The 16,501-nt window shown below is 43.5% G+C and overlaps 1 protein-coding gene across 1 annotated transcript in view; it reads left to right on the top strand.

The window, feature by feature from the left end:
- The window catches only part of LOC126356185 (brefeldin A-inhibited guanine nucleotide-exchange protein 1), a 202,260-nt gene that overhangs the window by 71,952 nt on the left and 113,807 nt on the right, over positions 1 to 16,501 (top strand). Inside the window, exons 12-14 of the mRNA XM_050006963.1 lie at positions 9,552 to 9,711; positions 10,242 to 10,399; positions 15,394 to 15,635. Of these exons, the coding sequence (XP_049862920.1) occupies positions 9,552 to 9,711; positions 10,242 to 10,399; positions 15,394 to 15,635 (560 nt within the window). The remainder of the gene's footprint in view (positions 1 to 9,551; positions 9,712 to 10,241; positions 10,400 to 15,393; positions 15,636 to 16,501) is intronic.

Below are 16,501 nucleotides of genomic sequence, written 5' to 3'. Positions count from 1 at the left end.
GGACAGTGGCATTGTGATGCATGGAAATAATGCACCCCATACTCTGGATTAATTCTACCAAGTTTGGTACTTGTATGGTAATTAGTTTCCATATCATAATGTGATAAATAGGGAAAGTTTAATTATAACCACCTGGTATATGATGTTCTTATATGATTTACTCAGGGTGAATATGCCAGGACCACATGGAAATCTGGAAATTTTTTCATCCAGGAGAAAGCAAGGAATTTTTTAGAATTCTCGGAAGTTTTCTTTGTTTTAGTTTTGAGTTAAATTTTTGTGATTTTGACTGGTAAGAACTGATACTCCGACAAAGAATTGTACTTTAGCCTGCTGCTGCAGAATAATATTGGAGCAAAACAGCATAAGCAAGAGAAAAACTCTAATATGAAACTTAAGTTTGCGAAATGACTGCACCATTTACAACAAAAAAACACAATGTGCTCACATGCATCTGCCAACAGTAAATATGTCAAAGGCTTCAGGACAAATATTATTCAATATATTGTAATAACAGACCGCTTTCAGTGAGTGTGGTGTCACAACTGTTTAAATTAGGTTGGTTTGAATAGTTTCCAGTGGACTCACGTCCATGCACAGAGTTGAAGTTGTGTGTGAGCAACGAATTCTCGTGCTTTTCGCTACTTGAAATGTGGCTGTTAGAGGTATAAGCAGCAGCAACAAGCAGCCAGACACTACTGGAAAAATTTTTCTGTTGCACCCAGGTGCCAGATTCACACATGCACAGAGCAGAGTTGTAGTGGGGAGTACTCTCCACAAGCCCATTTTTATGGTTCTTTATTTTGCTGTTCTCACACCAAATGAAAACAAAATGAGTTTCTGTTGCTGGGAGCTATCAAATGAATTAAACTACATTCACATAATTACAGAAGGCTAAAATATGATATTAGTTTCAGTTTTCTGACTTTATTTTATTTCCACATTATTGTCAATGAGGCTTAATCACTTAATTTATTTTTGTCGGTTTACTAAAGAAATTTGGCTTTTGTTCATCTTTTCCATAGAGGCAGCCAATTTATTTGAAATGAAGTGTTTCATTTCACACTATTAGCTAGTTTCAACTGTTCACTGATTTTCAAGTGCACATTTTCATCTTCTGGCATGTACGGCATTATGCTGTAATAAAGAACCAAACTTGAGATAATACGATAATGGTACTAAAAGAAAATTGACTTCCTGGAAATCACACTGAAAAGCTTTAGAGGGCGTTTACATATTGCCTTCTGTGAAACACAATATTTTTCAATCACAAGACATGTTTCAACACTCGTCTGGTACCTCCTCTAGGCCTGACATTATTTCCTAATAAGTATTATTTATAATATGTTTGTTTGCATTGCCATCTTCATCAGCAGCTGTTAAAATCTGTTACTATAGGTTATCCGTCTTGAGCCAACTGCTATCTAATTATGACTTGACTCGCATTCGGGAGGACGACAGTTCAATCCCGTCTCCAGCCATCCTGATTTAGGTTTTCCGTGATTTCCATAAATCGTTTCAGGCAAATGCGAGGATGGTTCCTTTGAAAGGGCACGGCCGATTTCCTTCCCAATCCTTCCCTAACCCGAGCTTGCGCTCCGTCTCTAATAACCTCGTGTCGACGGGATGTTAAACATTAACCACCTACCCCACCACCTGCTATCTAATTAAAAATAATTACACCAGACACGTTTTGCTTTATACATAAAAGCATCTTTTGTGGTTATTCTGTAAATTGGATACATACATTTGTGCATTTTTAATTGTTTAAGGTAAAATCAGTGTTTTCTTTATAAAGTTGGCATGCAAGTTACTTACAATGTTTCTTTACATATTCTGCTCCTTCCCTCCTTGCTAGCAGTGGATGGTGTCAAAAGGCTTCATTTCGCATTTGCACTTGGCAGTTTCTGGCATTCTGCAGTTTCTTGTACTGCATTATCTACACTTCACTTTCTTAATTATTTCTCATTCCGCATTGCCACAGTGTTTAGTGAAATTTGTGAAATTGTCTTGTATGTAGGCAGAGAGGTGAGAGGAGTGGGGATTTGTTGAATAATTTTTCCTTTAAATTTACAGAACACCATTCTTCAGTAAACTATATACTGACACCACACCATGTTTTATCATTGGAACTCTACACATGTTTACTGCTGGAGTAGAATATAAACTTCCAATTACCCAGTTGCTTGGCTTCACAAGTAACCTTGTTAATTTTTGCTCAGTTTGAAAAAGCCATGAAAAGCCTATTGTTCCTAGTGCAGGTGTATACAAACAACTGTTTCTGCAAGAAATGTATATTCCTTCTTACTATCGGTTTTCAGTGCTGTGTGGATGTAAACTCGATTGGAAGTACTACATAACAGCATGCAGAGTACAAATAAAGAAAAAAATCCATGTTAAAGGCACCGCATAACAAAATATTAGGGTGACATTGAGTTGTAGAGTCTAGTTTAGAAGTAAATATTGTGCCAATAACTGCTTTCTATTTATGTATTCCTTATCTGAATAGGACTGGATAAGATATGATATAAAAATTGCCCAAAGTATGTCCCCTTCGAACAACATGCTACACTGTTGCACATGGTCGCTGGATGCCCCACTACACACAAAATTCCAATCAGAAATGCAACAAAAGGTTTACAAGCAGAGAAAACTCAAAGTTTGTGCTTACTATGGCATCTTAGCTGCATATGCACAGTAATCCTGTCTTCTGGCACTTTGTGGTAACTGCTCAAACAAACCTATTGCTAACAAGTCATGGGAAAATATTGAAAAAGTGGTTTGACAAATGTTACTTTCAAAGTAAATGTTCTTTTGCACAAGTTGAATTATATTACATTTGAGAATGTATGATGAAGTGCTTAAATCACAGTGTATTTGACTCTCCTTCAAAAATTAACGCTTAGGGGATCAGCCAGTTCGAAAAATTTTGGGCCCAGAAGACTGGACATTTATGTCATCATTTGAAATTTTACTGGTAAATTTGTGTCTGATATATCTGAGTCGAAACAAGGCCCCCGGAGTAGACAACATTCCATTGGAACTACTGACAGCCTTGGGAGAGCCAGTCCTGACAAAACTCTACCATCTTGTGAGCAAGATGTATGAGACAGGCGAAATACCCTCAGACTTCAAGAAGAATATAATAATTCCAGTCCCAAAGAAAGCAGGTGTTGACAGATGTGAGAATCACCGAATAATCAGTTTAATAAGTCACAGCTGCAAAATACTAACGCGAATTCTTAACAGACGAATGGAAAAACTAGTAGAAGCCGACCTCGGGGAAGATCAGTTTGGATTTCGTAGAAATGTTGGAACACGTGAGGCAATACTGACCCTACGACGTATCTTAGAAGCTAGATTAAGGAAGGGCAAACCTACGTTTCTAGCATTTGTAGACTTAGAGAAAGCTTTTGACAATGTTGATTGGAATACTCTCTTTCAAATTCTGAAGGTAGCAGGGGTAAAATACAGGGAGCGAAAGGCTATTTACAATTTGTACAGAAACTAGATGGCAGTTATAAGAGTTGAGGGACATGAAAGGCAAGCAGTGGTTGGGAAAGGAGTGAGACAGGGTTGTAGTCTCTCCCCGATGTTATTCAATCTGTATATTGAGCAAGCAGTGAAGGAAACAAAAGAAAAATTTGGAGTAGGTATTAAAATCCATGGAGGAGAGATCAAAATGTTGAAGTTTGCCGATGACGTCGTAATTCTGTCAGACAGCGAAGGACTTGGAAGAGCAGTTGAACGGAATGGATAGTGTCTTGAAAGGAGGATATAAGATGAACATCAACAAAAGCAAAACAAGGATAATGGAATGTAGTCTAAGTTGGGTGATGCTGAGGGAATTAGATTAGGAAATGAGGCACTTAAAGTAGTAAAGGAGTTTTGCTATTTGGGGAGAAAAATAACTGATGATGGTCGAAGTAGAGGATATAAAATGTAGACTGGCAATGGCAAGGAAAGCGTTTCTGAAGAAGAGAAATTTGTTAACATCGAGTATAGATTTAAGTGTCAGGAAGTCATTTCTGAAAGTATTTGTATGGAGTGTAGCCATGTATGGAAGTGAAACATAGACGATAAATAGTTTGGACAAGAAGAGAATAGAAGCTTTCGAAATGTGACCAAGAGATGACTACACTAAGCAGATTCAGAAGGATGTAGGTTGCAGTAGGTACTGGGAGATGAAGAAACTTGCACAAGATAGAGTAGCATGGAGAGCTGTATCAAACCAGTCTCAGGACTGAAGACCACAACAACAACAACAACATATCTTAAAAGGTAACAAACCCACCAGGTTAGCCAAGAGAGCTAATGCACTGCTTCCTGGACTCGGGTAGGCGCACCAGCCCTGGTTCGAATCTGCCTGGTGGACTATCGACGAAGGGCCGGTGTGTAAGCCAGCCTGGTTGTGGTTTTTAGGCTGTTTTCCACATATCACTAGGTGAATACTGGGATGGTCCCCACGTTGAGCCTCAGTTACATGACTTGCAGACATTTGAAACAGTTCGTGCTGTTTCATGATTTACACTAGACGCAGACAGCTGGGGTACTCTGATTCCGTCTGAGGGAGGTACGGGGTGGCGGCAGGAAGGGCATCCAGCCACCCTGTGACAAATCTGTTTGTAACCCTGCCAACCCTGCGAAAACTGCGGGACTATGGCAGTAGCCAAAGAAGAAGAATATCGTAAAGGGTAACACGTGAAAAAAAGACCAATATTATATGTGAAAGCTTAACTTTTCTTGCAGCTGTACTATATGTGTATTAATTTAGACCATGAATTTTTCCTATTAATGTGTTTACACTACTTAAGTGATGTTACTATTAGCTTGCTACATCACGTGTCCTATGCTCTGAATTTTTACTGTCACATGCTGGCTAAATAATGTGATGTGATTGGCTGACAGTCACATTGTAATCTTGATTTCAGTGCTTTGGGAATTAAAGTGCTGTGTTTGGGAAATTCATATTGATTCTTTTGTATTACAAAAATATGCAGCATATATGTTGCTGCGCATCAAGGATCTTCCCAAAACACATTAATTTTTTGCTGTGTTTCTTTGCCTAAAGTCCCGGAATTGTATAAAACCATTTGCTTTTGGTTTGTATGGGCAGCTCGCGGAGGTGGTAGAAGATTGCTGGTCTTGCACACGGTGTGGAAGCAAAGCTTGCAATTTCCAGCATTGTTGCCAGAAATTTTTGGAGTCCATCGGTTTCTTGCTGAGTGAAGGCTTCGTAGACCCTGTGGCAGTCTCAGCTGCAGATTTCTAGACCTGCATTACCATGTGGGGGGATTTGTAGGACTCCACTTGGTAGGTCAGGAGTGCTCCATACAAAGGAAGCAGCTACTTGGGTAGCAGAGCATACGTGAGGGTTTTTTAGGCTAGGCGGTAGTTTGAGGTGCTCTGATGAACACTCGCCAGCCCATTCACAGCAAGGGAATTGAAACGGCATTCAGAATAAAGACACTTCGACTGTCACAGTTGTTTCAGTAAACTGTCAAAGTATCCAGGAAAGTTCTCTTGCTCAAATTATTCTTGGGACCAAGAGCTGGCTGAAACCTGAACTGGAAAGCTGTGAGATATTTAGTGAATTGTGGAATGTATATTGGAAAGTCAGATTAGAGGCCATAGCAGGGGGAGTGTTCATTGCATTTACGAAAATATTGTCTCTATTGAGGTTTGAAGTTGAGTGTAACAGTGGAGTCATCTGGTCACATTTAACAGGCGTAAGTGAACCTAAATCAATCGTAGCATGTTTTTACTGGCCACTTGATTCTGCTGTGACCCAAAAATAGGCTGGACTTTATCGACAATGTCAGTATAGAAATGGGGTTTACCAATCATGGTGTCATTACACCAACTATAATTACAAAAGTCTAGAAGGCTAGATAGAGCAGGTAAGCAGTTATTAATATCTCACTTAGACAGTGAATTGGCATCACTTAATTCCAGTGAGATGGATGTAGAGGAGTTATGGGCGAAGTTTAAGAAGATTTTAAATCTTGTTCTGGGGAGTTACAAGTCTAGTAAGTGGATAAAGGATGGAAAAGATCCACCTTGGTTTAACAACGAAATGCTGAGAAAGAAGAGTCTGTTGCCCTCTTGGTTCAAAAGGGGATGCACAAAAGACAACAAGTGAAGGCCAATAGAGATTCATGCATATGTGAAAAGATCTATACGCGAAGCATACAACAATCACCACCTCACATCTTAGCAAAATATCCAGCAGAGAACCCGAGAAAATTCTGGTCATATGTAAAATCGCTTACTGGGTCTAAGGCTTCCGTTCGGTCCCTTGTTGACCAGAGTGATGTGGCAGTCGAAGATAGCAAAACAAAAGCCAAAGTTTTAAATTTCACCGCATGGGATAGCCGCGCACTCTGAGGCATCTTGTAAAGGTTCGCGCACATCCCTCCCTCCCCCCCCCTCCCTCCCTCCCCACCCCACCCAGCTCCGCCCCCCCCCCCCCCCCCTACACCCACCCTCACCCCACCCCACCCCCGTCGGAGGTTGCAGTCCTCCCTCTGTAAGCTCAGGGACTGACGACCTCAGCAGTTTGGTCCAATAGAATCTTACCACAATTTTCCAAATTTTAAATTTCACACACAAGAAATTTTCACACAGGAAAACTGTGTAAACATACAGACATTTGACCATCGAGTAGACTCCTGTATGGATGACATAGAAATAAGCACACATAGCATAGAGAAGCAACTGAAAAATTTTAGAACAAATATGTCAGCAGGTCCAGATGGAATCCCAGTTTGATTTTAGAAAGAGTACCGTACGGCATTGGCCCCTTACATAGGTCGTGTTTCTCATGAGTGTCTCACTCAGTACAAAGTCCCACATGACTGGAGAAAGGCACAGGTGTCTCCAGTATGTAAGAAAGGTACAAGAATGGGCCCTAACTTCTGTGTGCTGTAGAATCCTTGAACATATTCTCATTTCGAATACAGTAAACTCTCTTGAACCTAAGAAGCTTATGTCCATGACTCAGCATGGTTTTAGAAAGCAGTGTTCATGTTAAACTCAGCTTGCCTTTTTCTAACATAATATACTGAGAACTATAGATGAAGGGCAACAGGCAGGTTCCATATTTCTAGATTTCTGGAAAGCATTTGACACAGTGCCCCATTGAAGGCTGTTAACAAAGGTACGAACATATGGAACAAGTTCACAGATGTGTGAGTGGCTCAAATACATCTTAAATAATAGAACCCAGTATGTTGTCCTTGACAGCAAGTGTTCATCATAGATGAGGGTATCATCAGGTGTGCCCCAGGGAATTGTGATAGGACTGCTGTTGTTCTCTATATTCATAAATGATTTGGCAGGCACGGTGGGCAGCAATCTGCAGTTGTTTGGTGATGTGCTGTGGTATATGGTAAGGTGTCGAAGTTGAGTGACTGTAGAAAGATACAAGGTGACTTAGACAATATTTCGAGTTGGTGTGGTGAATGGCAGATATCCCTAAAAGTGGAAAAATGTATGTTAATCCAAATGAGTGGGAAGAACAAATCTTAGTGTTTGGATACAGTCTTATTAGTGTCCTGCTTGACACAGTCAAGTCATTTCAATATCTGGGCGTAGCGTTGCAAAGTTATATGAGGTGGACTGAGCAGGTGTGTGTTAGGGAAGGCAAACGGTAGACTTCGGTTTTTCAGAGAATTTTAGGAAAGAGAGGTTCAATTGTAAAGGAGACTGCATATAGGATGATGGTGTAATCTTTTCTAGAGTACTGGAGTACTGCTCAAGTGTTTGTGATCCGTACTGGGCCGGATTGAAGGAGGAGATTGTAGTAAATCAGAGGTGGGCAGCTAGATTTGTTAGGTTCTAACAAAACGTAAGTATTACAGGGAGGCTTCAGGAACTCAAATGGGAATCCTGGGTGGGAATGCGATGTTCTTTTTAAGAAACGCTATTGAGGAAATTTAGAGAACCACCATTTGTAGCTGACTGCCAAATGATTCTACTGCCGTCAAAATACATTGCGTACAGGGATATGAGAAATTAGGGCTCATACAGAGGGGTACAGAGGGTCGTTTTTCTCTCGCTATATTTGCAAGTGGAACAGAAGGGGAAATTACAAGTAGTGGTACAGGGTGTCCTCTGCCATGCACTGTATGGTGGCTTGCGGAGTATCTAAGTAGATGTAGATGGTATACATAGATGTAGATTGATAAGTTTACAGTCCTGAGGAAAAGTATACTGTCATTTAATATGAGGACCCCCCCCCCCCCCCCCCCCTTTTCAGATAGTTCCTTGACGCTGGATTCAGATGGATCTGTTCCGGCGCCTGAAAACCTTCATCACTCCAGTAATGTTCCATTTTTTGTTGCACTCGCTCTTACGGGAGTTTCGGGATGCTATTGTTTTTTTACACTGACGGCTCTAAAATCTGCTCATCACATGATATATGTCTTCACATTTCCTGCTGGCATGGAACATCATCTCATGCCTGTCATGTGCGGGGTGCTTACTGTGCAACTGATGGTCATATATCAAGACCTGTGCTTTATTAAATGGCTTCACCTGAGTTTGATTTGCCTTTAGGCTATCACCTGGTGTTTTTCCCGCCACCCCCCTCAGTCTCCGCCCTCCGTGACCTTCTCACCAATTGTGACCATTCTGCATGTTATGTTCAAATGTTCAATTGATTTCCTTTGGGCTTTCTTGATTCCCCCCCCCCCCTCACTCTCCCCCTCCCTCTCCCCCTCTAATAAATTTTGTGCAGTTAAGGGATTCCCACTACATGGCATTCTTCCCCCACCTCTCCCGGTGGGAATCAACCATCCACTGCCATGTTCATATTAGCGATACCAGGTTGAACCAAGGTCAAGGTCAAGGTGACCTTGCATTGTTTCATCTATCCTGGGTTTCCTGTGCAAAAGTACCTGAATTTCCTTGTGGAACGGCAGTCCCTCGGGTAGTGTTGATGCTGGTTTGAGAGGCCTTCGACCTTGCCTCCACCCTGACTGAGTTCCCTGCCCCCCTTTCCCTATGTTTTATCTGGTCTTTTGTGTAGTTCTGTTTCCCCTTTTCTTGTGTTAGTTCTGTGTCTCCTTCTGGTGTTGTCCACATTGTGTCGCAATCATGGGATGGTGTGGGGAGCGGAATGGGTTGCTGGCTGTGCTGGAACCCCATCATGTGTAACATCTTTTGGACATCTCTTCTCTCCCCCCACCCTCTCTGGCTCCTTCCTGTTCTTTACTCTTCCTGCTGCTGCTACATTCTTTTGTCTCTCTTGTATGCCCATTAAGTATTTGTGGCAGATTCACTACATACCATACTGTTTTTGAAGAAACAAGGGGAATAAACTGGACGCTGAAAAGCCGACAAAAAATTGTGTATGAAACAGTGAGAATGTAACTGTGTTTTCTAGTTTTTTAATAATCTGCTTCCTTCAGTCACATTTTGCCATATTGTTAGTTAATGTACCGTCCAGGTACAAAAATTAATTGCAGAAGATCATAATTTTTATACTTTTTTTTGTGCATATTGTTAGAGTGCATTCATCTGTAACACATCCTTCCTCTTTCTTATAGGTTTAATCGCAAACCAAAGAAAGGCATTCAGTTTTTACAGGAGCAACGATTATTGGGGAGTTCTCCCATGGAAATAGCTGAATGGTTGCACAGTGATGAACGCTTAGATAAAACTGGGATTGGTGACTTCTTGGGTGACAATGATGATTTAAGTAGAGAGGTGAGTCTTTTGATATTACTCATTCATTGTAATATTTTGACATTATCTTAATCACTTCAGAAAAAATTGAGTTACTTCTCAAGTGCATAGGTGTTTCTCCTAATAAGTCAGGTGTTTCCTTTTCCACGCATACTCTTAGTTTGGCTGCACTGCCTGTTCAAATTTTATAGTGCAGAGCTGCAGCTCCTTTGCACTCCTCATAACACACAAAGTTGTATGAAAAGCTGCTTATAATTTAAATTCTGTTTCTCACAAAAGAGTGGGACTTAATCACCTTGCTACATTGCTTGCAGTTTGGAATACTAAAATATATAGTTTTTCTGTAACATAAAGTTCAGACAGTGAAGCTGTAAGTAAGACTTCAATAAAAAAGGAATAGGGTAGTTATAAACTCAGATACTTGTAATTTAAAATTTGCAGTGATAACATCAATTGTTATTTTCCTCACAATACACTTGAAAACTAAAAATTTCCCTGTTGTAGCTGCCTTGCATGAAGGATTTTATTTAAATATTAGAATTATTTTGCAGGTTATGTATGCGTATGTTGACCTAATGAACTTCAGCAACCGGGATATAGTATCTGCTCTTAGATATTTCCTTGAAGGCTTCAGACTACCTGGTGAAGCACAGAAGATTGATAGGCTAATGGAGAAATTTGCCAGCAGATACTGTGAATGTAATCCAAAGTATGTATTGTCAAGTGACATACAGAATTATCTTAAAAATAAAAATACAGTTAACTATTTCCTCCTCTGCATAATCTTCTGTCCTCATGACATAAAATATACTGGCAATGCCGATTTTGATCATAAATAAGAATTATAGCATATCTTCTATTTTATATTTACTTCTGTTCCAGTCAAATTTTATTTTGGAATTTTTAAAGTGAGATAATACTCGTGGTTGCCCTCTCCCCCATCCGTCTCATCTGCCATATCCTCATTATGCACCATAGCTAAGATCTCTCTTCACTCTGCTCACACTGCAAAAGAGAACTCTCTACAAGACTAATTTGAAAGCTCAGCTGGTTATTGACCTTTTATGCATATATGTTTCCTCCCATATATTCTGCTTGGCAATCTGCTGTGTCTCTTCTCTGCATGCCCTGCACGTTCTAAGTGGACCACCTTGGTACTGGACTAGACACTCTTCCTTCATTAGTATCAATTCTTAATCCATTCGAAGCTGGAAAATAAACGAATCCTATATTCACCTGCATGACAGTTTATTTTATGTCACCTTAATAGTATTCATCACCATGGAATCTGCTTATATGTTGGTGATTTCCCCATTAAGAGCCTCTGTCTGGTGGAAGCTGCCAAATTACCGCTGTTTTATGGTGAAATACCCATTGTATTTTCCCATTTTTTATTAAGTTTCTTGGCCAACAATAAGAGGCATGGTGTGCTTCACCACTCTTCCTCCCCATCCTCTCTCTCTCTCTCTCTCTCTCTCTCTCTCTCTCTCTCTCTCTCTCTCTCTCTCCCCCCACCAACTCTCTCCCCCCCCACCAACTCTCCCCCCCCACCAACTCTCCCCCCCCACCAACTCTCCCCCCCCACCAACTCTCTCCCCCCCACCAACTCTCTCCCCCCCACCAACTCTCTCCCCCCCACCAACTCTCTCCCCCCCACCAACTCTCTCCCCCCCACCAACTCTCTCCCCCCCCCCACCTACTCTCTCCCCCCCACCAACTCTCTCCCCCCCCACCAACTCTCTCCCCCCCACCAACTCTCTCCCCCCCCCACCAACTCTCTCCCCCCCCACCAACTCTCTCCCCCCCCACCAACTCTCTCCCCCCCCACCAACTCTCTCCCCCCCACCAACTCTCTCCCCCCCCACCAACACTCTCCCACCACCAACTCTCTCCCCCCCACCAACTCTCTCCCCCCCACCAACTCTCTCCCCCCCACCAACTCTCTCCCCCCCACCAACTCTCTCCCCCCCACCAACTCTCTCCCCCCCACCAACGCTCTCCCCCCCACCAACTCTCTCCCCCCCACCAACTCTCTCCCCCCCACCAACTCTCTCCCCCCACCAACTCTCTCCCCCCACCAACTCTCTCCCCCCCACCAACTCTCTCCCCCCCACCAACTCTCTCCCCCCCCACCAACTCTCTCCCCCCCCACCCACTCTCTCCCCCCCACCAACTCTCTCCCCCCCACCAACTCTCTCCCCCCCACCAACTCTCTCCCCCCCCACCAACTCTCTCCCCCCCCACCAACTCTCTCCCCCCCACCCACTCTCTCCCCCCCCCACCCACTCTCTCCCCCCCCACCCACTCTCTCCCCCCCACCCACTCTCTCCCCCCCACCCACTCTCTCCCCCCCACCCACTCTCTCCCCCCCACCCACTCTCTCCCCCCCACCCACTCTCTCCCCCCCACCCACTCTCTCCCCCCCACCCACTCTCTCCCCCCCACCCACTCTCTCCCCCCCACCAACTCTCTCCCCCCCACCCACTCTCTCCCCCCCACCCACTCTCTCCCCCCCACCCACTCTCTCCCCCCCACCCACTCTCTCCCCCCCACCCACTCTCTCCCCCCCACCCACTCTCTCCCCCCCACCCACTCTCTCCCCCCCACCCACTCTCTCCCCCCCACCCACTCTCCCCCCCCACCCACTCTCTCACCCCACCCACTCTCCCCCCCCACCCACTCTCTCCCCCCCCACCCACTCTCTCCCCCCCACCCACTCTCTCCCCCCCACCCACTCTCTCCCCCCCACCCACTCTCTCCCCCCCACCCACTCTCTCCCCCCCACCCACTCTCTCCCCCCCACCCACTCTCTCCCCCCCACCCACTCTCTCCCCCCCACCCACTCTCTGCCCCCCACCCACTCTCTCCCCCCCACCCACTCTCTCCCCCCCACCCACTCTCTCCCCCCCACCCACTCTCTCCCCCCCACCCACTCTCTCCCCCCCACCCACTCTCTCCCCCCCACCCACTCTCTCCCCCCCACCCACTCTCTCCCCCCCACCCACTCTCTCCCCCCCACCCACTCTCTCCCCCCCACCCACTCTCTCCCCCCCACCCACTCTCTCCCCCCCACCCACTCTCTCCCCCCCACCCACTCTCTCCCCCCCCACCCACTCTCTCCCCCCCCCACCCACTCTCTCCCCCCCACCCACTCTCTCCCCCCCACCCACTCTCCCCCCCCACCCACTCTCTCCCCCCCACCCACTCTCTCCCCCCCCACCCACTCTCTCCCCCCCACCCACTCTCTCCCCCCCCACCCACTCTCTCCCCCCACCCACTCTCTCCCCCCCCCACCCACTCTCTCCCCCCCACCCACTCTCTCCCCCCCCCACCCACTCTCTCCCCCCCCCACCCACTCTCTCCCCCCCACCCACTCTCTCCCCCCCCACCCACTCTCTCCCCCCCCCACCCACTCTCTCCCCCCCACACCCACTCTCTCCCCCCCACACCCACTCACTTCCATCCCCCACCCACTCACTTCCATCCCCCACCCACCTGGCTCCACACCAAGACTTACTTCACTACCAAAGCACACTACTCTAGCTGTGATCATTTATTCGACTTGTCTGGAGCTTTTTACGCAGGCTGAGGGAACACCTCCTTTCAAACCAATGACTCATCTAGCAACGTGGTATCTAAATCTGACAAATGCTCAGATTCCCTCGGTGCTCTCCAGAGCCTGTTTGCAACATACATGTACTTACCACACTTAGTGCAATGGATTCAGGAATGTTTTTATTTGCCCACTGATGCTGCTGCCTGCATTGCAACTCTACTATTCAGGACTTTTAGTAGTTCTATCCTCTCAGATGATCTCAGCGTTGCTACATGCAGGAATATTTTATCACTCTCTTATGAATAATGGTCATATCTCCATGGGAACATGCTGGAGCTTATGGCTGCTTCCTCTCATCCATCTTGTCATAAGGAGATAATTTTAAGTATGCCACATGTTGGACAATGCTTTTTCCACTACCATCACCTGTTAAGTGTTGACCCCGCAGCACTTATAATGAAATACTGATTTTGCTTCACTTTCTAACCCAATGTCAGTTTCTTAACTTCTTACACTTTAATGTGTATTTGTCATTTGAGCTATCCTGGATTTTAGCAGGTACAACAAAAGATGTAGAATGTGTTCTAGCCTTTAACTGCTGTAGCAATGTGGTGCAAGAGATCTAAATTCCAACCTTGTACTGTGGTTGCCTTGAAATTGTTCCCAAATGATGTCTTAAAAAAGTAGTCTCATTGTAACTGTTCAGTGTACCTTTCAGCTGGGTTTGTTGTCTTTTAACAAGTGTTCCAGGTTCACTTTCATGGTTCATTTAGTTTTACCCACGTACTAATGCCATTTCAGCCCCTGTGTGTAGATAAACATAAAGAAGCATGGAATCCTTTCTGTAGAAAAGTCCTGTTTCAAGATAGGACCTGGACACTTCTGCCCTTGCTTATTTTGAGCCCTAAAGCATTAAAAATAAAAAAGGAAGGGAAGAAAAGTTGCATGTCTGTCCGGTGCCACACACCTCTATTATTTGTACTGTAGAATAGTGATCTATCCTGATATATTACCTACCTTAATTTTTTATATTCTCATATTTGTATTTTTTTGTGTATTCCGCCAAGAGGGCATTTTCCTCATGTCTGTAAAAAGTTAAAATGCAAATTCATTTAATTATTATACTGCTGTTGTGCTGGAATATTATTCCAGTAATTCTGTAATGCCCTATAAAATCTGTCTAATTCACGAATTAGCAGCGTAATAAAAATATAACTGCAGGATTTTTGTTTATACAAGGATAGTCTGAAAAGTTTCCAACCTTAACTTGAAGATAGCAGCACTTGTCAACAAAAGTTGAGGAGTTTAGTTGTGCATGCCAAGTAAGGCACTCCCAAAATTCCAGCTGTTTTCGAAGTGCAGTTGTTGTTCGATAGTCGTTGTAGTGAGTTGATCCGCATATTTTTGTAAAAATGGACAAAACTGAGTGTCTAACTATAAATAGATTTTTGTTTTTGAAAGACAGTACTCCTACACAAATTAAACTTGAGTTGAACACAGTTTACAGGGCTCTGTACCGTAGTTTACCACTGTGAAATTTTGGGGACCTGAATTTAAATGAGGCCATACCAGCTCGGGTGATAATGGACGTTTGGGGCAGCCAACAACTGCAACCACTGACCATAACATTGCCCAATTTCACCAAATGGCGCCAGAGATCTGTCAAATTAAGGTGAGAGAGACAACAGAGACTATGAGCATATGTAAAGAATGTCTTTGTCAAATATTGGGATGGGGACTGCACGCTGCCTGCCTTGATTGCTCACTCTGTGCTGTCTCACACCTCAGCAGTTGTCACGGTGAAAATCGACAAATTTAAGTTTCAGTTGCTTGATCACCCTTCTTACTCACAAGATCTAGACCCAAGCAGTATTCTTTTGTTCCTTTGGCTGAAAGTTGAGCTCGAGGGCAGAAATTTTAGTCCCTTGATAAAGCCATCCCCTTTCTAAACAGCTGTTTTGCAGAGAAAGGCACTAACTAATATTTCGATGGGCTAGAGAGAATTTTATAGACTTACAAGGGGAAAATAATAATAAATTTGAAGGAAAATGTGAGATTTCTTTCGTTGGTTAGTAACTTTTCAGACTAGCCATGTATTTTTAACAATTTTATTTTTCTTATTTGTGATTTTTCTCATTTTTCTCCAGCAATGGTCTTTTTGCTAGTGCTGATACTGCGTATGTATTAGCATATTCTGTCATTATGCTTACCACAGATCTTCATTCACCCCAAGTGAAAAGCAAAATGACTAAAGAGCAGTACATTCGGCTCAACAGAGGTATTAGTGACAGCAAGGACTTGCCTGAAGAATATTTGTCAAGTATCTATGATGAAATTGCTGGTCATGAAATAAAGATGAAAGGAACTGTTAACAAACCGGGCAAACAGTGTAAGTTGTTACTAGACAGCTTTCTGTTATCTTCATTAATAATTATGAACCTCTGCAAAGATTAATGTAACTTTATATATACTAAAGTGACTGCTAACCAGTTAACATGTTTGTGAATTTTATGTTAATGCTATATAAACATGGTTTTTTTAATTTTTTTTATTAAGGGTTATTTTTATTTCATACTGTGGATTTTCGAAAGCTTAATCGGACTATAAATCCCGGACAAAGTGGTGATTCCTATTCATTGCTTCATTCTGTAGTTTCCTTAATGACTTGTAAATGGTAAGTAGTTCTTGCACCTAACAGTTGTGAAGATTGTTCTTGTTGGATTCTTTCCCCAACTGAAGTCATTTGTCAGTTCTATTATTGTGCAGGGTGGTCCATAGTTGAGGAACCACTTTCTAAAACAAAAATTGGAGTAAAAACAGGTATTCAGAGTCAAGGAGTGTGGGATGGGAGTGATGGAAAACCTGTAAGGCTATTTTTCAAGTAGAAAGTTCATGTGGTACATCAAGCAGATAGAAGAAAACAATGGTGGCTTTCAAATGAGTTTAGCTGTGTTGATTTGTGAGTTATGTTGTATTTTGTGCAGGACAAGGCAAATGCTGGTGATGAAAACACACAACGTCAGGATGCACTTGATGTGTTGTGCAGCACATTGTAAGGGTGTTGTTAACTGCTTCAGCCACTCCATGTGGAGTTGAACCAACCCAAGTATCAGAATGTGCGCACAAGCATCAACAGTTTACTCTCACAGCTGTGCAAGGTTTCTGATTTTCACTGCATACACCATTGCTTTCAGATATCCTCACAGATAGAAATACAATTGACTTAGTCACAGGTTTAAATCAAACAATGGAAAA

This window comes from Schistocerca gregaria, chromosome 3 (assembly GCF_023897955.1).
Source record: "Schistocerca gregaria isolate iqSchGreg1 chromosome 3, iqSchGreg1.2, whole genome shotgun sequence".
Taxonomy (NCBI): Eukaryota; Metazoa; Arthropoda; class Insecta; order Orthoptera; family Acrididae; genus Schistocerca; species Schistocerca gregaria.
This window is presented reverse-complemented; position numbering and strand designations above follow the sequence as displayed.